Here is a 25,242-nt window from a genome sequence, read left to right as displayed (position 1 = left end):
TCCCATCAAAGTGCCATTTGGGGTGGCAGGAGCTGGATCTACCTAATGTTTCTCTGACTTTGAGACCAGGTGTTGGTAGCTCAGTCCCCAGTGCTAGGAAGGGATTATGTTTGGTCATATGTGGAGTTGCCAGGTAGCTGCAATCTGGAGAACTTCAGATACCTTTAAATCCCCAACTGCAGCAGGAGATAAGACAGCAGCAGCAGCCCCTCCCAGCCTCTCACCCTGGCCCTGGAGTTCACCCCTCTCCCCTGCTTGCTATATGATGTACCTGGAGCCCTAATCATTAGCACTGATGGGAGGAGGTTGACGATGGGAAGCTGGAGGGAATTGGCAGGAGGGGGTGTGGCTGCCTTGCTTCCTGTCCCACTGGGAGACTGAACAGGATATGGAGTTCTCCAGCATGCAACCTGGGAACTCTACCTTTGCAGCTTTGCCCTTTAACAATCTGTCCTGCCTTCCCTCACTGGTTCTGCACAGCTTCCCTTCCTCTGACTTATCAAACTAGAGACAGATCATGGGTCTTTGTGCCCCAATCAAGTTACCTTTCAGAATTCCCAATAGGTGGGCTTTTCTCAGAATCTAAAGCCCGGTTCACACATGCACATTGATCCCTCAATGAATGCAACATCAAGCATGGCTTTGCAGGGCTGACTGAGCGATCACAGGTCCAGCACCACAAAGTTTGCACGAGCACCTCGGCTGCAATGCACTTCAGCAGCACCAGTTTACACATTCAGCTGCCAGTCATGAACAGTGTAGTAAAATCAAGTGATGCACATGCATGTATGAACCAGCCCTAACTAACTGATTTGGGGTCGAGAGGGAATTTGCCTGTGGGCTAGACTGATGAGGGAACTGGGGAGGGGGCAGGTCTTGGGGATTCGTTGCCCCTTGCAAGTTGGTTCACTTGCCTGAGTTATGAGGAGGTATTTGGTCTTCAGGCAGTGCACTCTTGTACGCCATGTTGTTCCTCCAACTTTCTACACTTAGCTCACTGTGGTCTGCATGTGTTGACCTGTAGCAGCTTGCTGTGTATGTGGGCTTCTTAAACATCCTTCCCTAGGATTCTATTCTCTGTCCAACCTCCCCGACATCTGAGAGTAGATATGCATAAGCACAATCTTATGCATATCTACTCAGAAGTAAGTTCCTTTGAGTTCAATGGGATTTACTCCCAGGGAAGTGTTCATAGGATTGCAGCCTAAGTGGTGGGAAGCTCATGTTTGCCACCACGTAAGTGTACACGGGACATGGATCCACAGCTAATCCCAGGTCCCGGAGTGTACCTATATAAAAGGTGTGTTTGTGAACACGTGTTCCTCACATGCACACGTTTATGTGTTTAGATGTACATGTAAAACATCCTTGTCCCAACCCGAAAAGGAGTTACACATGGAACTCCTCTGGAGATGGAACTATGGGCATGAATTTGACATGCATCCCCATTCATGTTCTGGCACAGCTACTCACATGTGCAATTTGAGCTGGAGAAGGGCCGTCTGTGTACACCTAAAAAAATATAATGTGTGGTCCTTTGGTGCAATTTGGCCAAATGCCATAATCTAGCTAAGCTCACACAGTAAGGGATGGGGGAGCGGTATGTTCAGAACTGTTAGGCAGACAGAAGCCACCGGGGCAAAAGTTCTTACAGGACAGCAGCCCATACGCATATCCTCAGCATGATGCTTTTGTCATATTGTGGGCTTTGTACTGGCAGCAATTGCAGGATAAGAGCTAATGGTGAAAGCCCAAGTTGAGGTGGAGCTCAGGAATGTGGGGTTGACTTTGCCAGCTGGGCTTCAGCCAGGCTAGATGCTTTGTAGGGCGGGAGGCCAAAGGTCAAAGGTCCAAGTGGGCCTGAAATGCATCTGCTATGTGCAAAAAAAGGACTTATCAGCAGATACTTTGAGCCTGACAGGCCTCTGTGCCAGTTCTAATATACTTTCTTTCCTCCACTTGAGCCCTTCCCCTCCTTGGGTTTTGCAGGAAAGATCCATGAACAGGATTCAACATTCCCCCCTTCAGGAGCCCACAGCTCTCTCCTGCAAAATCCAGACAAAATTTGTGATTTGCCTAAAAACTCTGCTTTGGCAAGTCCTCCTCCACAGAGACAATGTGTCTGAGATTAAATGGTCCCTAGGTATGCAGCCATGTCAACAAACTCTCTGGAGTACAGATTAACACCCTGCCTTTTAATGTACAGAGGAGTCTGAGGAAGAGGCACTTGAGGGGGTGATGCTTATCGTTCAAGAATACTGGTTTCATTTGGGAAAAGGCAGGTGTGGGGAGAAGAAAGAGGACAGATGAAATTAGGAGCTCCTGAGTTTTGCTCTACCAGCTGGGAGAGGGGACTGAATCCCCTTCCTTTCCCATGGGCGCCCATCCTCCATCCAGTACCAGCATCAGCACAGCCCTCGACAACAGAGATCCCAACGTTTCTAGGGTGTCTGGGGATACAAGGCAGATGCAGTTTGGTACCAAGAGCAGCCCTGGAAGTCACTAGCTGGATTCTCCTTCTGCGAAGCCCCCCACCCGTCCCCAACCTTCAGTTATTAAGTCCAGCCCGGTAAGAGGGAACCTTATCGTCTCTTCTTAAACCAGTCTGGTTCAGATCAATAGTCTTCCCCATCATCACAGCCGTAATAAGCCTGATCGTACTAGGAAAGGGAGCTCAGGAACTGGTTCTCCCCTGCCAGAGAGTTCAGCATGGAGCTCATATCCCCCACTGCCATGTTGGCTAAGCCGCCGGGTGGGGAGGTGGGGCTGAGGGCCTCTGCATCATCTAGGATGGCCGTGAAGTCCAAGTGGGTGTTCTCTAGGTCCAGAGTGTCCAAGCTGTTGGACACTTGCTCTTCTGGCAGGTAAGAGAAGGAGTCCGACCTGAGGACATCCAGCCCGGGAGCGTAGGGCCCACCTGGATCCTCAGCCACGCAGCTGGGCGGCTGATGGCGCCTTTGATGGGCATCCATCAACTTGTGCCCAGCAGCTTTGCTGAGCTGCATGTGCATGGGGTTGGAAAAGCCGGCTTCCTCGGGGCTACGGAGAGGGGGCAAGCGCATCATCCGGTGAGGGCTGCCGTTGCTGGGGGGCTCATACGAGGGGTAGCCCAAGCTGCTTTGTCGGCTCAGTGGCTTGGGTGCCCCAGGCGGATGGGGGACCATCCCCGGGTTGTAACACTGGCTGCCGGGGCTCGGAAGCGCCTTGCTCTCCATTGCTTGCGGGGGTCTAGCTGGGTAGTTGGGGTACTTGTGGCCAGGGTACGGCAGGTGCTGCTGGCACTGCCCACTCTCCACGCCATCGATGATGTTACTGCCTGGCTGCTCGCCCCACATCAGCGCTTGCTGCGACTGCACGTAGCTCCGCACCATCATCTCCTTGACCTGCAGCATTGGGGTTTGGGATCGCCTGCCGGCAGGCTGCCCCACACCAAAGCAAGGGCCCTGTTGGCTCTCGGGCTGGTACCCACCACCTCCACAGACAGGCTGGGCCTGGCTGTAAGGCAGCTGCTTCATGCCCTGGCAGGAGGCAAGAGCTGGAGCGGCTGCTTGGAACTGCTGCTCGGCTTTGATGTGGGGCTGGCCGAACTGGAATGTCCCCTGTTGGCCTGTACTGCCAGGCTCCACTCCCAGGTGCTTGGTGTCAGGGACTGGGTACTGGGCAGAGTGGCTTTGCCCCAGGCCAGTGGGTGGTGCAGGATGCATCCCTGAGCTGTCGCTGTCCCACTGCCGCATTGTGTGGAAAGCCACGCTCATCTGGCATTGAGATGGGATATAATTCGGCTGCTCAAAGCTGCCCTCCAGCACCTCATGACTTGCCGGACTCATCTGCAAGTCACCCATTGCCCTGAGCATGCCGCGATGGGCCACGTTGCCCTGTAGCCCCATGCCCGCTGTTTGGCATGGGTAGTTCTGTTCCTGGTAGCCGAGGTAAGGTTCCATCTCCAGCAGCTCCTGCTCTCCAGCTGGGCTGGTGCTCTCCATGGCTGCAGCTTCCAAAAAGACATTCTCGCTGATGCTTGGCGGCCGTGGTGAGAAGAGGTGGCGCTGCAGGTTGGCGTCAGAGCCCCCCATACCTGGGCCGTTGGCTCTGCCCATCCCTGCCGGGCTCACGTTGCTGAGGCTTTTGAACCGTTGCACTCTGGGAGGAGGATGGGCCTCGCCCACTGACTGGGAGGGGTCACTGGCTCGCCGGGTGTTATGGCTCAGTGCCACATGGGGGTGGAGGATGCTGGCGCTGTAACTGTGGTACTCATTGGCACTGTGCCTACGCATGAAAGGAGGCAGGCCTGCGCCTGGGTAATCCCTCAGGAGGTTAGACTGAGCAGCCCTCTCCATGTTGGGTAGAGGGGTTGGAGGTGGCCCACCCGTTGCAGCGGCATACTTGGCCTTGAGACGGTACTGCTGCGCCGGGGTCAGGTTACCCAGCCCCGGAAGACCCCCACAGTGGCTGGCCTCACTGGAGCGCCTCGAGGCATCAGGGGAAATGGGGTCGTACACGTCAGGCGGGCCTAGCCCATTAGGGGCTCCCCCTGCTGGCAGGTATGGTGACACCATGGAGGAGCGGCGGCTGACTGTGTAGGCCGAACTGACGGTGCTGGTGGTACTACCGCGGCGTTCACCTGGCAGGGGGAGGGAGGGCAAGTCACTGGACGACAGCTCCATGATGCGCCGGTGAGAGGCAGCAGAAGGAGGCCCACACAGGCCAGGCATCTCCCTTGCGGAGCCTGTGAAGAAACAGAACAGCTGACTAAAAAGACCAAGAAAATGGCTAGGCCTAAGTGAAGGACATGATTTTGAGAAAGTCCTGAAAGAATGGAGAAGGGGGCCCTGTTCTCAGACCGGCATCTGCCAGTCATTTAGAGCAGGGGTGGGCAACTTGTGACCCTAGTCCAGATGTTTTGGCCTACAACTCCCACCAGCCCTACCTAGCATAGCCAATGGTGAGGGATGATTGGAGTTGTAGGCCAAAATATCTGGAGGGCCACAATTCCCCCCGCCCCCTCGATGTAGTGCCACCCTACAGTCTCAGAAGAGATCTTCAGCCTAGATTCTACCTGGCTGCCTTCAACCTCCCAGCTACCTGCTTGACATCTCTCTGACACCCGTAGGTCTCACCGCCTCACAACTGTTTTCTGTGCGGGTCTCGGCCAAGGCAGGAGTCCATTGTCCTTTCCGGTTTGGAGTTAATGTAATGCATTATAATAGATTCAGGTGCCCCCAGACCATACACTTGGCCAAGTTCTTAAAAAGGGTGGGGGCACAGTCAAAATTGGAAGGGGGTAATGCTAAATGGGCATGGTTAAAGGAAGAAAAGAGGGCCCAAGACCCTACTCAGATGTCCCTCTGGGGTCCAAGATTTCACCAGGCCCTTCCCACACACCTGTTCCAGGGATGGAGGGCAGTTTGACACCCTTCACGGACAGGGGCTTGCGCAGTTGCTTGAGTTTGTCAATGCGCAGGTTCTCCAGCTTGTGCAGCGCTGACATCCCGGAGTTGCCCATGGGCTCCGACGGTTCCTCCAGTGCCGACAGGTCCTCCAAACTGCCGCCCGCGTTTGCGTTCATCTCCACGCCGCTGTCGTTGTTGTTTGCGCTGCCCAAGGGGGAGCGTTCGCTGCTGCAGGATGACTGACCCCCAGGGCTGGGCTGCGATTTCTGAGTGGGGGTGGGAGCACAGCCACATCACACCGTTAGCATGACAACTCCGGATGACAACTCCATGCTAATGATCTCAAGTTGCTTTTTCAGAGGCACATTGGGAAGGGAACCAAAGATGTGTGACAATGAAATTAAGATTAAAACAGGGCTGTCAGCTTTAATCAGTAGATCAGTAGCTAAAGCTTACTCAGTTAATCTACTGATAAAAGTTTAGTTGATGACTCAAGGGTGTGGGTTTACCTGATGTGGGTATGTTTTAATCAGTGTAGGGGGCAATGAATTAAGGGCAATGGCTTTCAAACTTTCTAGTCAGGGAATCCTTTCTGCATCAACTCATCCGTCCAGGAATCCCTGGTATGTTCGCTACAGATCCCAGGGGATTATGGGTGACATTCTAAGACGCGTGCTCTGTGAATATCTACACTATGGACTTAAACTGGATTAACAGTCATTCCCTCTTTCCCAGGGGAAGAGTCAAATCAGTACAAAGCCAAGCGGCTTCCCTCCCTCATCAAATAGCAGCTTTGGGGAGGGAAGAGTTTTCGTCAGGGCCACAGCCCAGGGGGAAAGGGCCCCAAGCTTTTTGGATTGGTGAGCACATTTGGAATTTTGATGGTCATGGGCACTATCACAAAATGGCTACCATGGTAGGTGTATCCAGTCACAAAACAGCCATTTCCCAGAAGGTAAAGTGGTGAGACTAAAAGAAAAGTAACTTGCCCAAGAACCGAAGTATAAGGCAGAGGTGTGGTCTGAGCTCGAAAACTACTCTTTTGAACCCACAGTTTTCTGCTCCAGCACCCATTTCTCAGAATAAAGAAGAATAAAATAAACATTCTATGCCAAAGTAATTCAAGTATTGTGCTATTGAGGTTGAATTCTGCGATCTGTACAATTTGAGCTTTTAAAAATAATGCATATGTTGGCACAATTTATTCTACTTCTGCTAACTGTGAGGAGGGGCCAGGGTGCTATATAGGGCACTAAACCTATTGTCCTCTGATTACTGGAAATCTTACTCAGTCCTCTCTGACTTTTGACATTTCACTAAACCCCGATACTTTCATGCCCACCTTGAGAGGCAGTGTGGTGCAGTGGTTAGAGTGTTGGACTAGGGCCGGGGAGACCCAGGTTCAAGTTCCCACTTGGCCATGAAGCTCACTGGGTGACTTTGGGCCAGTCACCGACTCTCAGGCTAACCTAACTCACAGGGTTGTTCTGAGGATAAAATGGGCAGCGGGAGGATCATGTACGCCTCCTTGGGCTCCTTGGAAGAGAAGCCAGGATATAAATGTAGTAAATGTATAAATAAAAATGTTCCTAGCCTTAAGGGCTGTTTGGGGTCCCCCCCAACCAACAAAAGATAATGTTTAAAAAAGAGAGCTGAAATCCTCAGAGTGCTGAAGAACACTCCCCATAACACTTTTTAGGAAAATACTGTGCAGCTGTGGAATACGAAATGCCCCTCTTCCTTCCTAGCCCGCTTTCCAGGTGTGTGGCTGTGCACTGAAGAATGGACAGAATGGCTTTGCTCCTCTTTGGCCACAAGACACAGGTTAAGAAAAGGTCATGTGGGAAGTGGTCCATGGTGGGCTCCCTGAGCGCAGTTGATTCTATCCCAGCCTTCCCCAACCTGGTGCCCTCCAGAAGGGTTGGACCGCAACCCCATGATTCCCACCCAGCATGGCCATAATGGCTAGGATTCATGGGAGTTGCGGTCCAACCCTTCTGGAGGGCACCAGGTTTTATTTTATTTATTATTAAATTTATTAATCGCCCATCTGGCTGGTCACCCAGCCACTCTGGGCAATGTACAGCGTATAATAAAACAGTTTAAAACAATAAAATTCTACAATAAAAACGTTTTCTAAAATACCCTAACCCACCCCAAATGCCTGCCTGAACAACCACATTTTTAATGCACAACGGAAGCTCATTAAAGAGGGGGCATGGCGGAGTTCCCTAGGGAGGGAGTTCCACAGAGTGGGGGCCACCACAGAAAAGGCCCTCTCCCTCGTCCCCACCAGTCTAGCTGTCCTGGCTGATGGGACAGAGAGAAGGTTGGGGGAAGCACCCCGAGCTGCTTACCAAATTAGAGTCAGGCACCATGAGCTTGCCCTCTTCCTTCCTGGCCTCACTGTCTCTCTCTTGTTTCATGTCCCCATGGAGGGCCAGTGTCCGGCTGGTGGGCACCGTGTCTCCACGGTGCTTCTTAGTCACATGGGCGTCTGGTCCATGCACGGTCTTGACGTGCTTGCGCAGCGAACTGGGGTCTGTGTAGCGCTTGGTGCAGCCTGGGATCTTACAGACATAGGGTTTCTGTCGGAACACGAAGAGGATCATCAGCCCTCCTGGGCACCTTCAGCGCACAGAAGGCTGCCTGGCCTCATTTTGCTTTGTGGTAAGGCTGCCTCCAGATTAACCTCCAGATTAATCTCCAGATTAGTCTCCAGATTAACCTCCAGATTAGTCTCCAGATTAACCTCCAGATTAGTCTCCAGATTAGTCTCCAGATTAAACTCCAGATTCGTCTCCCGCAACCTGGTGCCCTCCACATGTCTTAGACTACAACTCCCAGCGTTCCTGACCACTGGCCATGCTGGCTGGGGTTGACAGGATTGGAAGTCGAAAACATCTGGAGGGCACCAGGCTGGGAAAAGCTGCTCTAGATGGAGTGGTTGAAGCACTGCGCCATACCACACCACACCACACCACATGTATGTGCATGTATCGCCTGTCTGAAGTGAGGCCACCCCAGGTCCCAGGGTCAGGGCTTACCTGAGGCAGCTGTCCATACCTCATTGGAATGTGTCCGGTTCTGGTGCTTGGCCCGATCCGAGGCATTGGAGAAGGCCTTATTGCAGCCCTCGTGCTCGCAGACGTAGGGCTTCTCGCCCGTGTGGGAGCGCAAGTGGGTCTTGAGGTTCTCCAGCCGTGAGTAGGCCTTACTGCAGCCTTCAAACTGTAAGACAGCAATGGGGGTGTGCATGACAGTATGCATGGCAGATGATGGACCCTCCTCAAGCCCCTCTTCCTCTCTGCCAACCCAAATGTGTAGCTTATTTCACATACAGACACTCCTGCCCCAATCTCCTTCTCTTCCTCTGGGGCATCCTGCTACATCTATTCCCTGGCAGGGATACATTGTGGAAATGGTACTGACTCTGGGCCAATCAATCTACACAAGGATTTTTTCTTGGTACTCCAATATCTGGCTCACTTGCACACCACATAGTGCACTCCCCAACCTGTTGTCATGATGTTATTTCCCCCTCAATATTCCCTTTTCTTCCAGGCCAATTGGGGGGGCGGGGGGAGGTGATTGTGGTTTCCTTGCACCACCGAGTTAAATCTGTTCCAATCTAGTGGTATCATAACTCTCACCAGTGGGCTTCAAATCTGTAGAACCTGTTTTGCAACATTTCCCCCCACCTTCACCTTTGAAGTCGGGGGGAGGCAGGATTTGTGGGCAGGAAGTCCATCACTGCCTGCCATTTCCTGTCTTTCGATAAAAGGTGTGGTTGGTCAGCCATTATTTCTTTTTCGGGGAGGTTAATTTTAAGTGCGCAGCTGCGCAAACCACAGTCTTTTCATTTTAAAACCTGGGCTCCGTACAGCTGCACAGGTGTTTTTTAAAGGACCCCGAACCAGCAACATGCCCTCCCAATTGCAGCACTATGCTGTGGCTTGTGGCCTGTGCTATTGCCATCAACCCCAATGATAAAGCACACGTGACGTTTCAAACTCCTCCTACTTTCCCCGCAATGACAACACTATGCATTGGTGCATGGCGCTTGATGGCGTTACAATCATAGCGGATACTGCACTGTATCCATTAATGTGTGGTCACAGAACAGCAGTTGCCTGTGAAAAGAAAAATACTGCCACAGCGGTGCCCTGGAAATGAAAAGGGCTCCAATGTGGATTCTAACTCTGACTTATAGGCAATATGTAATAATAGGACAACCTTCCCCCAACTTGGTGCCCTCCGGATGTTTTGGACAAAGCTCAGAATTCCTGACCATTGGCCACGGTGTCTGGGGCTCATGGGAGCTGAAGTCCAAAACATCTGGAGGGTACCATGTTGGGGAGTGACCACCTGCAAAGGATGACAGGACTCCTGTACCTTTAATAATTGTGTAGGAGAAGGAATGTTGGCAGATGCAGTGGGGAGAAATGCTGCACCTCGACACAAATATTCTACATAAAAACAAAGGCTTCTACATAACTGATCTTAAAAGTGACAGGAGCCCTGTCTTCCTTTACATCTGGCCACCTTATGTGACACAGTTGCCACATTTTGTAGGGGACAGGGGTCTGCATGCCTTTCATGATAACTTAGCAAAGAGGATTTCAGCAAGTGCTGGCTTTTCTGTTACACTCAGGCTGGTGTATACTCTGGGCTACCTACCCACTCCACTCCTAAATTTTATGTCAGGAGCAACAGAATTCTGAGGCAAGGAAAGCTGGATTCCTCAACCTGCGTAATGTATGCAGTTCAAGCACGTTTGAATATATTTTGCGAAACATTTCCTACTTCTTGCCATTCACGAGGAAGGAAAAGACCTAGACAGGACACTGAATAGCTCCAGCCCTGGCCACTGGGAAATCTGGTTCAGCAATCCCTCTGGCTTCTGAGATTTCACTAAGCACTATCCATCTTTTCAATCATTTCTTTGCAGCCTTAAGGGTGTGAAACTTGCTTTCCTATTTTAAAAAAGAAAGAAAGCAAGCTAAAATTGTTCAGGATGCTGCATTCTGCAGCCGGTATCAATATCTGTACTTGCACAGTGTGGTCATCGGACACACAGAAACCTTGGTCACTGTGCTGCAGTGAAAGAAGCTGTGCTACCCAAATCCTCACACAGGGCGTGTGGTATCTATGCGGACAGCACTTGAACATCTTGTGCATAGCAGCACTCAGCTCATGGCCAGCTCACGCAGCACGAATGGGGTTGGCTGTGTACTATCTGCCACCTGTGTAGGCTTTTCCTGTGGCCACCACATGCTGAAGAGGTTGTCTCAGCAGCCCTGAGTGAACTCGTAGAAGGAAGTACCACAGCAGGCTGCGTTGTGCTGTGCCTCTCCCAATCCAACCTAGCCGCCCTCCCTATCTCTTCAGACGCTCCAGCCAGGCCCAGAAGCCAGGTAGCTGGTTATGACCATTCTACTTACTGTACACTTGTGGGGCTTTTCTCCCGTGTGACGCCTCATGTGGACGACCAGCATGTACTGAGCTTTGAACGGTCGCTGCTCCCGTGAGCAGTCGCGCCAATGGCACACAAACTCCTTCTTCTCCCCATGGATGTGTTCGTTGTTAATGTGCTGCAGCGACAAGGGAGAGAAGCAGTGCAAAGACTAGAAGTCAGTGGAAGAGGCCATTTTGGGATTCGTCACCAAGCAGTTACACCTCCCATGTACAGACGACAGGACTACAACTATGGGAGTTAAATTATGGCTAGTGAGCCATTAGAAAGATGTATTGACTTAAGCAGTCTTCCCCAACCTGGTGCCCTCCAGATTTGTTGGACTACAACTCCCAGCATGCCTCATCCAGCTATGCTGGCTGAGGCATGCTTGTAGTCCAAGACATCCGGAGAGCACCAGGTTGGGGAAGACTGTTCTAAAGTAACCTACGGTACTTAATATTACGTATCAAAGTTTATTTGAAAGCTGAAATCATTATTTTAGTCTCTGCGCTGACAATATCTGTAACCCCTGTGGAATTATTGTAGCCCTTTTTATGAATTTGTAAGTTTTGTGCTGATGTTGTGTTTACCTGACTTGATATTTTATTGTATTATTTGATTCATGTTTTAATAGTGGTTGACTGTTGCCTAGAGGACTAGGTTAATAGGTGACTAATAAATGCAATAAACATACGAACAAACAAATTGTTTGGATTTAAATTATTAACGGATCAATTACATTTAAATCATATAAGAGGCTGTGTGTTGTGGCAATTCATGTTGGACATGGCCTGGCTTCAAATCCCTGGGCAAGTCAACTATCTCAGCTTAACCTATTTTACAGGGATGTCATGAGAAGAAAATGGAACGATCCCATGTAAATTTCCAAGGAAAGGTGGAATACCAATGAAGTAATAGATTTGCACATTCCGGTGCCTCCATGCAGGTACCTTTCTCAGGTGCTTGAGGAAAGAGGGCAGTCTCTCTCTCATCCTGGATACTGACTTACGATTCCATACTGTCTCTTAGCTTGGTTACAGACGAGAAACATGAAACATGGCAAATCCACAACATCAACTTCAACTGGTTTAGTGGTCATATTCTCTTTGGCTCAGAGTATTCTGGGAACTGTGGTTTTGTGAGAGGGACTAGGGCTCTCACCACACTACAACTCCCAGGATGCTTTGGGTGAAGTCACAACTGGTATAAAACCCTAGACCCAAACAGAAGATTTCTTCTAGAATCAGCCTGTGGGGTCATGGGGGATGATTTAAATGTGGGGCAAGTCTGAATCTCCACATCCCTGTCCAACCTTCTTCAGCAGAACCCAGGAGAGGACACACCATCCTTACTTTTCTGCAGAGAAATGCTGCAAAACCCATCACCTTATGAAGACAGGGAGCTGCCAATCCTATTCATCCTCTGTATCTGTGGTTCTTATCCTGCCTTATCATTGCAAAACATTACAAAACGTTAAGTAGGCATCTCTTCGGGGTATATCTGGTGTCACTTGCAGGATGTTCCACAACATGTTCTGGTCAACTGCAGGGCGCTCCCAGTCCCAAAGGCACATGCAGGCACCCCTTCACTCACATGTACCAGCTGCTCCTGCGTGTCGAATTCTTTGGTGCACCCTTCCCAATGGCAATTGGTCTCATACACCGCCTCGGCCTCCACCTTCCCATCTTCTTTCTCCAGTTCGTCCCGGGGATCAAGCATGCCTAGTAAGGGGTCCTGGGATGGAGGTAAGATATGAAGCATGTCCAGAAGTTCTTGGAGGACAATTCATCCATGATCTAGCCCATTTCTCCCCAGATGGGGGGCAGCTAACTGTGCCTCTCCACCCCACAAGAGTCCCATGGACTGATGAGGCGAGGTCCACATGTCTCCTTTGCACCCCCTTACAGGCCACATGACTGCTGTGAAAGCCAGCACTTTGACCCTGGCACACAGCGACATGTTGTAGCCCGGTGGTCAAGAGCACATATTTTTGCATGCGAAAGATCCCAGGTTCTATCGGTGGCATCAAGAGCACATATTTTTGCATGCGAAAGATCCCAGGTTCTATCGGTGGCATCTCCAAGCATCTCAGTCTGGGAAAGGAAAGGTCACTGCCTGAGACCTCGAAGATCAGCTGCCAGTTGGACTGGTCTGACACAGCATAAGGTGGTTTCCTATATATTGGGTTGGGTCCAAGGTCAATGTTCTGCCAGTGGAACGGATACTGCTGGTGGACTGGGACTTCCCCTGTCCTCTCCTCCCGACAGCATCCCCCCTGTGGGCCCTCCAAATCTGTTTCAGAGGGTGGGGGATCCCTGTGGAGCAGGCTTGGAAGGTGTGTGCTGGGGGTGGGGGCTGCAGGGGGGAGGAGAGGATGGGGAAAGTCCCTTTCCACCAGCAGTATCAGTTCTGCTGGCGGAGCATCAACCTTGGACCCAAACTACTTAATTCACAGAAAATGCTTTTCCTGTGGCTCTCAATTGCATTGCGTGGGCAACCGGTTGTGTGGAGAAAGTAGTTATGGTTGGTCTGTTTGTGTGACTTTCCTTTCCAGTGGAGATAAGGACTCTATCTTTTCCCTGCCAGCCTTTTAAGCTACTTGTACCTATATATAATCACACCTTCTTGTAAAAGCTAAAGGCAGGGGCCAACACACCATTAAAAAATAACCTGAAACATAAGTAAAAAAAATAGCCCGTCCCCAATCTACCCAGTAACTCCAGCCATCAGTTGCCTATCCAGGCCAAAGGGTCTTACACATCTCCTGAAACGAGCTCGTGGTAGGGCTCTACTGAACCCCCAGTAGAAGGGAATCTGATCAACACGGAGCAGCTGTTGGGAAGGTACTGCTCCACATGATCAGAATCTGCTGCTGCTCAGATGAGATTTTCAACCAATGCTTTCCAGCCATGTTAAGAACCCTGTGGCGTATATGGAAGGAGGTCCACAGAGTTCACACATTTTGTTGTTCATGTCAGCATTACATTTAACACTCGACAACATGGTTGTGTGAGACCTGTTGCCACTGGCTGTGCTACAATCACAGATCCTGCTTTCTTAGAGCTGGGCTAAATGTAATACACCATGTGGAAAGTCGCCTGGCTTAGCATGTTTAACAGTACAATCCTATGCTCATTTCCCTGGGAGTTGGTCCCATTGAACTCAACAGTACTTACTTCTGAGAAGACACGGACAGGATTGCACTGCTAGAACCCTGACGGCTCCCTCATTACAGGCAGGGACGTGAATCACTCCCTTGCAGCTAATCTTCTCTTCCCTCCCAATTGCTAGGGAAGATTAGCCACACGAGAACAGACTAAAAGGAAAAGCCCAGCCAGCAGTTTCTTCTTCCTTATGACTCTGCTTTCTCATCCCCAGGAGTGCAGGAAAAGGCAACGGATCAGTGACTGGGTACTGCACATCTCTTCACCTTCTCTGGCCTATAAGGAGAGAGCCTTTGGGATTCTAAACAGGCAGAGAAGGGTTGTTTCCCAAGTAATAAGTGCGTAAGAACATATGAACGTAAGAAGAGCCAAGCTGGATCGGACCAAGGGTCCATCTTGTCCAGCATTCTGTTCACACAGTGGCCAAGCAGCTGCCCACGGGAAACCCACAAGCAGGACACGAATGTAACAGCACCCTCTCGCCCATGTTCCCCAGCAACTGGTGCACTGCCTCTGATACTGGAGATAGCACACAGCCATCAGGACTAGTAGCCATTGATACCCTTCTCCTCCAGGAATTTGTCCAACCCCCTTTTAAAGCCATCCAGAGTGGCGGCCATCACTATGTCATGCGGTGCAGCATTTAGCTTGTAAAGCAGATCGACATATGCAGCAGAAACATACGGTACAGTTTTTCCTGGGCTATACTATGTTAGACTGCCAACAGGAGAATCTTATAATTGACTATTCCCCCCCGGCCCCCTCACAAACAAGACCTGTCCTACACATAGAAAACCAGCATGCCAGTGAGTTAGCCAGTTTACAGTACAATCCTATACATGTCTACTCAGAAGTAAGCCCTGCTGATTTCAATGGGCCTTACTCCCAGGTAAGTGTTTATACGACTGGAGCCTTAGAATATTTCTCCCTAACATGTTATTTTTCTGTGTGCAGACAGTTCCCCCACCCTAACCCTGCCATTCCCATAGGCGTATTGAAACATAAGACACCTCCATGTTGAGGAAAATCTGTACCACATGATCCTGCTGCCTGTATAGTTTGGTTCCTGTGCAGTGCGGACTGGTTCTTATCTCACCCGTTAAGTCAGAGGTGGGGAATTTGTGGCCCTCTAGATGCTGTGACCTACAACTCCCATGATCCCTCAACATTAGCCATGCTGGTTAGGGCTGATGGGAGTTGTGGTCCTCAGATTCTTTTGGCCTACAAGTTGCCCACCCTGCATTAACGAATAAGAGGCAAAGATGGAATTGATATACATAGATAGATAGATAGATAGATAGATAGATCCAACTGTGAGATTTACACATTCAGGGGGCAGTGGTGTAGTGGAACCGGGCTCACGGGGATGCAGCGCCAGCACTTTTTTATTAGTCTCATCTGCCACACTCCTCAGACTGTTCCCTCTGAGCTTAGCTGCAATCCTCACAGTAGCTGGGAAGGAAACAGGATTTTTTTCCAGCAAAATATATTGTTCCCTGTTGTAAGGCAAACTATTTTGGTTTTGAATGGGCAATTAAGACTATTAGCTTCACAAAAGGCCTGTTCCTCATGGAGATGAAAACTGCTAGAGCTGGTTTGTTGGTGTGGATCAACTCACCTGCCTGCATTTTTGTAGTCTTGGGGCAGGAGGGGGGGTGTAGCTATATGGACTGTCACCAGGGGCGGCCCGTCCATACAGGCGAACTAGGTGGTCGCCTAGGGCGCCAAGTTAAGTGGAGAGCCAAATTTGAGGTAATAAATACACATCTTAAAAAATACAAATAAAAATGAAAATTTTGTGTCCCTGTTTTATCGGATCTCAGAAATGTTGGTTGGACGGACAGACAGGTGGATAGAAAAAACAAATAATAATGACTCTGTTTAAATAAATATGCTTAAAAAACATTAAATGGAAAACAGGGGGGAAATGTTTCCCAGTTTACCAAAAACCTCAGCCTAGACCTTCCCTTGGGGTTTGGGGGCACCAACTGCATGGTTCGCTGGCAACTAGTCTAGGGCCACTCCTGACTGTCATGATGAGCACCTGCCCCCCTAAATTTTACACCACACCATTGTCGGGTGTATGCACATGTATGGAATCAAGACATCATGGTATTTACATGGAACACTGGTTGTGAGAACCTCTCTCTCTCTCTCTCTCTCACTCTCTGAAGGAAACGCCCCAATCCCTGACACTGGTCTACAGATGTGAAGAGAGGGCTCATCAGTGTGTGTGTGAGGAAGCCACCATGGCCTGGTGTTACCTGCGTCCCTGTAGAGGCTGGGCTGGAAATGTCCCCCTCCGAGCACTCCTCCAGGCACTTGGCACTTAGGGCATCCAGAGGGCTGCCCAGGCTGGGCTCTGACTTCAGCTGTGGGAAAGAGACGGCGAGAGCTCCAGGCGACGACGCCCTCTCCAGCTACAGCCCCATCCCTAAACGAGGCCCTTCACCCCCCTGCGTCTGTGCAGCTGCCCCTCCTTCTCCCCCAAACTAACTGGACAGGTTGTTCTAAGGGCCTACCAGGAGTGCTAAGGCACCCTGGGTTTAAAAGAAAAATGCTGGGGGCCGGTTGGCGTAGGGAGTCGCTTGTGGGTCTCGGTACTCTGCACAACAGGTATGCTGTCGTCACACTGGGGGCTTTTGGCATTCATGTGCTTTAGCTTGGTGGAGGCAGAACCTCAGGGCCAGGGGCCCAATACGGCCCTCCTGGAGTCTCAATGTAGCCCTCTGGGTTCCCCAGGTGGCCCCGCCCCTTCCTTGCCCCCACCCCCTTTCCCACAACCACCGATCGTTTGGTGGCTCCCCATCTTTTGTGCAGTATCTTCCCCATTCTGAAAGGATGAAATGCCTCTCCTAAGGCTGAGTTCCTGGTGGGAAGAGCAGGAAGCCAAAAGATGCTGGCATTTGGGGTATTTTAGCCCCGCCCCTTTGGTCTCTGCCCAGCCCTCCCCGCACCCCCGGCTTCTCCGAAATGGAATTTGGCTCTCAGTCCGAGCGTGGTTCGCCACCCCTGCTTTAGAGTGGCACGTTGAGAAGGGCGGGATGGCAGACGTGGTAGCCCCTTACCTGGCAGTGCTTCAGCATCCCACGGGGTGGCGGCATGTGGTGGTGCATCATCCCTGGCCGACCGGGCGTGTGCTCGTGAGACCCACAGGGGACCACTGGTGGGTTGTGGCCAAATGACATCCCCTGAGCTTTCTGGTGGCCCATGGGGCTCTGGAACCCCAGGGAAGGGCTGCAGGGGATGACGGAAGAAAGCGAGGGTCATGTGCGTAACGAGTACTTACATCATGCTGCGTTTGCACCACAAGTATTTGCATAATATCAGTGCTGCGCGTTTGCAGTCACTGAAGGAGGACTCAGGCTCCAAAACCACTGAAGGTTGGTTACATGCTGTGACAGTGTGCAGAGGCACTGATTTTAAGATATGTAGGGTATTTCGTCAAAGTACATTAGTTTATATAACCCCATTCCTGCAGAGCATTGCACAAGTACTGCCCTTTAATAACAATTTGAGCTGAAAAGGCAAGCCAAGTTTCTAGTCCTTATTCTTGAAATTGAAAGGGCATGGGCGATGCTTTTCAGCCATGAAGCTTGGGGCTGACGAAACTTCTGACTGGGGGACATTCTCAGTGGGAGAACTAGAATTAATATGTCAGAAAGTTATTTCATACCTCTAGCATTTGCTTAGAGCTGTTTTTATTTTGTTCAAAGAGTACTTGTTTCTCATTCCCTTACCCAGCTTATCTTAAACTCAAGCAAGCTATCCTTGTGTTATCTCTGACATGGCTGTACTTATGGTTCTGTTGTTTTGCTATTCTGTTTTTTCTGTTAAGAAATAATGTTTTAGTGTTTTATTGGATCTTGATTGTATTTTGTGTGTGTGTGTGTGTGTGTGTACACACACACACACTTTCTTTTTCTTCACAACAACCCTGTGAGGTAGGTTAGGCTGACAGTGTGACAGAGAAACTGACCTAAGTCCACCCAAGGAGCTTAATGGCCAAGTAGGAATTTGAACGCAGGTTCTACTCCACTACTCTAACCACTACACAACACTGACCAGAGCGCTGACTAGATTCAGTTTCATCTCCCTTCCAAATACCTTCTGTGTAGTCACCCATCAATTCCTCCTCTACTTTCCAGGTTCGGAACTGAGGCAGAAACAAGAAGAACTGGGAAGACTCGGGTTTCAATCCCTGCTTAGCCAGGAAGCTTACTGGGTGGTGTTGGCCCAGTCGCTACCTATCTCACAGGTTTGTTTGGAGGGAACTCCAGGTATGCTGCCCCTGAGGACCTTGGAGGGAAGTTGGGATATAAATGTAATAAACGGACAAACAACCAATAAGAAAAAGTCTCTCCAGCTATATCTCAACAGAGCAAACCTCACTTCTGGAACTAGGCCCTAGAGCTTTGCTCACAGCACTTTCAGCTCTTCTTAGGACACAAATCTTTATTATTTATTTATTACATTTATATCCCACCTTTTTTTCCTCTTGTAAGGAGCTCCAGGTGGCTTTACATGGTCCTCCTCCTCTTCCTCTCCATTTTATCCTCACAACAACCCTGTGAGGTAGGTTAGGCTGAGAGTCAGTGACTGGCCCAAAGTCACCCAGTGAGCTTCATGGCCAAGTGGGGAATAAAACCCAGATCTCCCAAGTCCCAGTCCAACACTCTCACCACTACACCACACTGGCTCTCTTATATATACTTGAATTTACAACCATTTCCGATCTGTTCAGCCATCTCATTTCCTCCAAAGAAATCCCAGAACGACAGGTTCCCAGGTTTCCTCTTTTGGAGCCACAGTAGGTTGTATTGTGCAGAGAGTTCCTCAGAAAGATGGGAGGGGCCTACCCTTCCAGTAACCCAGCTTTCCCCAGCCCGGTGCCATCTTGGGGTGTTAGACTACAATGCCCATCATCCCCCAGCGAGCATGGCCATTTGATGGTGGGAGTTGTAGCCCAACACACCTGGAGAGCAGTGGGTGGGGAGAGGGGGGTGCATTAACCCCATCCCCAGAAGGGAACACTTACCTGACGGTTCCGATGGACAGGTGCCCGTAGGAGCCCCCAGCTGAGGCACAGCGAGAGTTGATGTAAGCCACCAAGGAATTGGGAGAGGTGCGGATAACCGTCTGCAGGTCAATGCTGGCATCTGAGAGTGGGGAGATGGACAGGGCCCGCTTCTTGGTCAGCTTGGCTGTGCTCCGGGGTGTAGAAAAACGAGTACCTCCTGAGGTGGGGGTGGGGGAAACAGGAAGAACGCAGGCAGCTGCCATATACCGAGTCAGACCACTAACTTATCGAGCTCAGTCCTGTCAGTGGTGACTGGCAGTGTGCCCTGAAAGGTCGGTTACAGAGAAAAAACTTCTTGATGATGATGGTGATAATACCTGGAATTATCGCCACGTTTCTGCCTGTGCCTGCATCTTTCACCTCTTGAGTCTGTAGCCCAATTTTCCCTAACCTGGTGCCCTCCAGATGCGTGGGACTACAATGCCCAGAATCTGATTTCGGGAGTCCAACATATCTGGAATTCTGGGAGTTGAAGTCCAACACATCTGGAGGGTGCCAGGTTGGGGAAGCCTGGGCTACAGACTTGGAGAGGTGAGAGATGTAGGGCAGCCTACACCAGCCTAAAATCCTGCATTTAAAACGGGGCTTGCTGCTTCCATTTTAAATGCAGGATCACCACTGACTCCCATTACATGCACTTCCTTCCCCCACCCTTCTCCCTGTATCTGAGTCTTCCATTATCTAGAATTGATCTCGCCCTCTTCTTGCTGCTTTTCCTCTTTTCAGGAGGGAACTCAAGCGGAACACAGTGGGGTAATTTGATAGCTCATTATCTGCAATCTCTTTAAAAACGGAACAAAGGGCATTTAGTGCAGGAGGGTCACGGTATCATGTAAAGCGCTCGCAAATGTCCGTGAAGGCACCATCTCAATCACAGGATAAAAGCTCCGTATGATGTGTCATAGGCACAGGCAGAAACTTGCAAATTTTTAACGGGACGATATAGGGACAATATCTAATGGGAAAAACTTGGCAGTATAGGCACAGGCAGAAATTTGGCAGATATAGGCACAGACAGATGCAGATAGAGGCACAGGCAGAAACTTGGCAATATTTCTAGGTATTATTGTGTTTGTTATTGTTTCACTCGCCTTTCAGGGCGATTCTGGGAGTTGAAGTCAACACATCTGGGGGGCACCAGGTTGGAGAAAGCTGCTGTAGCCTGCAATGATTTAATGTTCCTCTTGTACCCCCCCTCCCTGACCCCAGCCTTGTTTTATCTTGCCGGAGCCCCATTCTGCACCAATTCGTCCTCCAAAAAACTCACCCTCGGCATGAGAAGGATGGTCCCCTCCAGGCACCATCCCATAGCTGTGGTGGTTCCCCACTGAGTTGGCCTGGTGGTAATACGGCAAGTCACTGATTCCTGGGAAAAAGAGCGGAGTAAGCCATTCAGGATGGAAGAGGGGACAACCATGAGTCTGGAATATCCTATGCTGCTCCAGCTCAAGGCTCAGGCGGCCGCTGGAGCAGTCAGGAACACAGGGACTCACGTGTCACAAGAAGAGCCCTGCTGGTTAAGTCCAAGACCGATCTAGGGCCTCTCTACACCAGCCTAAAATGCTGCATTTAAAACGGGGCTTCCTGCTTCCCCTTTAAATGCAGGATCACAATGGGCTCCTTCACACTGAGCTTTTATCCTGCGATTGAGATTGCTTCTTCACGGAGCACGGTCGTTGTGATCCTGCATTTAAAACTGAAGCAGAATGCCCTGTTTTAAATGCAGCATTTTAGGCTGGTGTAGAGATGCCCATGACTCCCTTTTTCACATGCTTCCTTTCCCCCCACCCCCTTCCCCCTCCTTCTCCCCATATCTGAGTCTTCCGTTATCTTTCATTGATCTCGCTCCTCTTCTTGCCGCTTTAAGTCTTTTCATGGAGGAAACTGAAGCGGAACACAAGGGGGTAATTTGATAGCTCATTATCTGCGATCTATTTAAAAATGGAACGAAGGGCATTTAGAGCAGGAGACGCCTCGAAAGATCACGGCGTCATGTAAAGAGCCTGCAAATTTCCATGAAGGCGCAATCTCAATTGCAGGATAAAAGCTCGTGTGAAGGAGCCCCTAGTCTAGCATTCTGTTTCCAGCAGTAGCCGGACAGATACTTCTGGAAGTGTACAAGCATGCCCTGAAATTAAGACTTTCCCCTGTTGCTTGTCCCAGGCACTTGGTATTCAGTGGTGTATTGCCTGTGAATGTGGCAGATCTATTTAGCTACTATGGCCAACAAGTAGAACCTCCAACAAAGTGTTGCAGCACAGAGTGCTGCATGTTCGGGATTCCAGCCACACGATTCCATTTCCTCTTCCCACCCCTGGTTTTTCATCTCCCCACAACAGTCACTCAGCATGCAATGGCCCAGTGATACAGTTTAGTCCTTGTTGGGCTGTTTTGTGTGTGTGTGTGTGTGTTTCCCACTCTTGCAGGGGTTCTAAAATCTACTTAAGTTAGCTCATAGTTAGTTTTTCTGTTTGTTTTATATCTGGTATTGTATTTTACATTTTTGCACTGCTGCCAGCTTCTGTTTGGTTATTATTTTTATTTTTATATTGTAATTTTAAACTTTAAAATTTTATACTATATTTTATTGTCTTGTATTGTATGATTTTAATTGTTGTGAACCGCCCAGAGAGTGTTAGTTATTGGGCAGTATAAAAATGCAACAAACAAACAAATAAATAAATAATAGCTATCTTCTTATTGAGGGACCCTTGATAAGATTCCAGTATGCAGGTTGAAAATGACTGGGACAGATGGATGAATATATGGCAATGTATGTCTTGATGTACTCACATGAGGGGCGGGAGATGTCTATGAATGGATGAACTAATGCACTGAGGATGGATGGATAGATAATAGATGCAAATGTGGATGAATAGAGTTACAGATGAAAGGGAAGGTGGGGGGATGGCGAAATTGTGCACTAGGTATGAAAACCACTGCTGGACAGCAGGGGTAGACAATCTGGTGCCCTGCAGAAGTTTTGGACTACAACTCCCATCTGCTCCAGCCAGTATGGCCAAGGCTCGGGAATTATGGGAGTTGTAGTCCAAACCATCTGGAGGGCACCAGGTGGCCTATAGCAGTGGTCTTCAGACAGAGTTGTAGGGAGCTCCAGGATTCCTTGGGGCTTATCAGGAGCTCTTCCATCAGAAGAGCAGCAATGGCAGACATGTTTCCCAAAATACTTACTTGCTCGCCACTACTTCTCTTCCTTGGCAATATGTACCTCTACGGTTGTGTATATGTATTGAGTGTGTTCTGGGGCAGATGGGCACCATCTCAGCTGCACAGAATAACAATGAAGCCCTGCAGGCCACCTAAGCTGAAAGTGCAACTCTAAAATGCCCTATCTACAGAATGAAGGGGTCCCCTGGAAGGTCAGCAAGAGTTCCTCAGCAGGCAAATCGACATGGAAAGGATCCTGGGAAGCTACACAGTTTGAAGACCACCCTTGTACAGGACTGGAGGGAGAGCCATACAGATAGATGGGGTGCAGTGATGAGCAATGGTATAATGTCCCTTTGATTGCAGTAGGGGTGTTGCCAGGCACTGGGGCCCAGTGTCATGGATTTTTAGCTGACTTTGTTTCATTGGACATGCTGGGAAGACTATTGAAAAATGGCTAACCTACCTCTCTTAAAACAATAAACTAAGAATTTGAAAATGTAAATAACTAAGAAGTATTGTATTAAATTGCATTAAAGGGAAGATACAGAGACACAAGCAGGTTCACAATGAATTCTGGGTAACTGGCATAAAAATAATGGTCAAGTTGCCCTGGATGGTATCCAACAAGAAAATCCTTATTTAGAGACCTACCACTTGGGCCAAAAAGTTTATTTGATTTATGAATAGGTGTGAGACTGTATTATTCCATGTCAAAAGTGTACTGAAAGTTTTTGCTTATCAATTAATGAGCAAAAAATATTGTGTAAGGTATACACATCAAGAACCTTGATATATAGATGACTAGAAAGATGTATGTACCCAGGTTTAATTGGCAAATTTTGGGTAAAGAGTTATCTTCTCAAAGGTATAATTCAAAACTGATCTTATCTAGCCTGAAAGGTGTACCTGTAAGTCTTTTATGTATGTTCCAATTTTTAAAGAATGTTTAATAACAATGAGATAATTAAGACTGTGAGCCCTGATTTATGGGACAGTAGGTAATATTAGTTATGAGGTAATTTCTACACCAAAAAGTATAAATATGTGCTGATTCTAGAATGCGGGAGCTTCTTCTTAGAAGCTCTTCACCCCTGTGTACCTGTCCTCTGAATAGCCTATTTAGTATTGAACAGGGAACTTGATACTTAGAATGAGATCTCTCCTTTTTAAGGTTTTAGACTAGAAATCTAAAACCTAGAGATGTTTAAGAAGTTGTATTTCTTTTTAAGCTATTAAGATCTCAGGATTTTTAGCAAAGCTCTGTTTAACAACAAGAAATGTTTTAATGTCATTATATGCAAGTCACATTCTTATGTGATGCTATAAGCATATTTCTAATAAAAATAAAACATGGATCCAAAAAGATTTTCCTGTGCTAATCCCTGTTAGTACAAAACTGGGATTGTAACCCATGAAACAATCTTAGGTGTACACTTTGTTTAGAAGTATTTAATCTGCTATTAGGTGGTAAACAGACAGCCTAATGCTCTCAAAATACCGAACTATAGACAGATAACTCAAACGAAGTCCCTAAACCATAACACGAGGCCCCTACGATGCAAATCTGTATAAAATCTGCTAATGCTAATTTATAACTTTATATATGCACATTTAGAAATAACGACTAGGATTTATTTAAATTCCACAGAAGGAAAAGCCTGCCAATTGATTTCTCATCCAAATAGAGTATTCAATTAATTTGTACCCACCCCAGGTCATCCCAAATCAGTTGCTCCTCTTCATTTTCCCCTGAACTGGCTTGGGGTGGGCTGGGGCTGGGGCTGCAGCATGTTGGGAACGGGGGGGGGGGGGGGAGGCGGAGGCGGGATTAACCTTTCCCTCCCTAGCTGCAACCCTCCTTGAGAATTGCTCTTTGTATGGCAATTAAGCTAGTAAAAACTCTTCCATTGGCACCAGTAGGTACTCCACGCTCTGGGAAATAGCTCGGGAGCTGGGGTGCCAAGGGCCCAGGCCTAGCGACGCCCCTGAGGGAGACTGACCTTCCACCATGGTGCTGGGTTGCCCCTGCCCGTGGAGAGGCCGAAGGTAACAGTGCTCCACATAATTGCTAACTGGGGGGTTCACTGGGTTGAACATGGTTCGTCAGAGGCTGGATGCAGTCAGGGGCACATCTGGTAAGGTGGGCCAGGAAGTGGCACTGTTCTGGCTGGGGGGTCCAGATCTGTAAGAGAGAGAATGCAGTGAGTTACGTGGGTAAGATGGAGAAACCAGCATCGAGGAATCCATGGTCATGGATGCTGCGGCTCTAGAATTCTTCCTGCCTTATTCTGCAATCCATCCAAGCACCCTCGTTTGCAGCACTGACAGGGAGGGATGGTAGCTAAGTGGGTAGATCACTGGTGCAAAATGCCCCAGGTACAATCCCCACCATTTCCAGGTAGGGCTGGGAAAAAACCCTGTCTAAAACCCTGGAGAGCCATTACCTCTCAGAATAGATGTGACTGAGCCAACTTAGTAAAAGGCAGCTTCCTATGTTCATATATGTTCAATGCATACTTTCTATGACTGACTCCATCTGGCTAAAGGTATCGTATGCCCTTAAACAGATACAGACGCAGGGATGCCTGAGTTCTCTGAGAGAAGCAGGCAAAGAGTTTTCCAGTAAGGAGGGAAGGAGTCAAAGGCTTATTTGATATATTCAAGATTAAATTGGGGTGGTGGTAGGAAGGAAATGCATTTTAAGAGGATTTATTGTGGTTGCCTCCTCTCTTATACTGCATCGTAACTATAGCAATGTTATCAGCACAGGACAAACAGACTCATAAACAAACTCTCATTTTTAAGCAAAAGGGCCTGCATACCTTGTACAAAAGCCCGTTTCATCCTAGACATACTTACTTGGGAGTAAGTCCCATCTGAACTCACTGACTGGGTTTGCACAATCTCTGCGAGTAGTTGTGGCTTATTTTAAGCGACAATGAGCTGTGGCCCCCGCAGGCACCATCCTGAAAATTCAAG

General features: G+C 49.0%; 1 protein-coding gene across 1 annotated transcript; it reads right to left on the bottom strand.

The window, feature by feature from the left end:
* Positions 1-2,660: 2,660 nt before the first annotated feature.
* GLI1 (GLI family zinc finger 1) lies at positions 2,661-24,360 on the bottom strand. Its single transcript, XM_084836604.1, has 11 exons — positions 24,264-24,360; positions 20,360-20,458; positions 19,051-19,246; positions 17,081-17,249; positions 16,277-16,384; positions 12,442-12,582; positions 10,835-10,984; positions 8,457-8,621; positions 7,748-7,978; positions 5,383-5,656; positions 2,661-4,726 (listed from the first exon to the last, which is right to left on the bottom strand). The coding sequence occupies exons 1-11, from the start codon at positions 24,358-24,360 to the stop codon at positions 2,661-2,663; spliced, it is 3,696 nt and encodes a 1,231-aa protein (XP_084692730.1).
* Between the last annotated feature and the right edge of the window lie 882 nt (positions 24,361-25,242).

The sequence above is a fragment of the Heloderma suspectum genome, chromosome 2 (assembly GCF_057233095.1).
Source record: "Heloderma suspectum isolate Gila_16-S chromosome 2, 16-S_ref, whole genome shotgun sequence".
NCBI lineage: Eukaryota > Metazoa > Chordata > Lepidosauria > Squamata > Helodermatidae > Heloderma > Heloderma suspectum.
The sequence above is the reverse complement of the archived record's forward strand: the minus strand, read 5'-3'. Positions and strand labels throughout refer to the sequence as shown.

Coding starts and splice junctions, on each gene's coding strand:
- GLI1 (XM_084836604.1), bottom strand. CDS start 24,360: ATGTTCAACCCAGTGAACCCCCCAGTTAGCAATTATGTGGAGCACTGT. Junction 17,250..19,050: donor CTGTCCATCGGAACCGTCAG/GTAAGTGTTCCC, acceptor CATCCCCTGCAG/CCCTTCCCTGGGGTTCCAGA. Junction 12,583..16,276: donor CAGCCTCTACAGGGACGCAG/GTAACACCAGGC, acceptor CCTCCATCCCAG/GACCCCTTACTAGGCATGCT.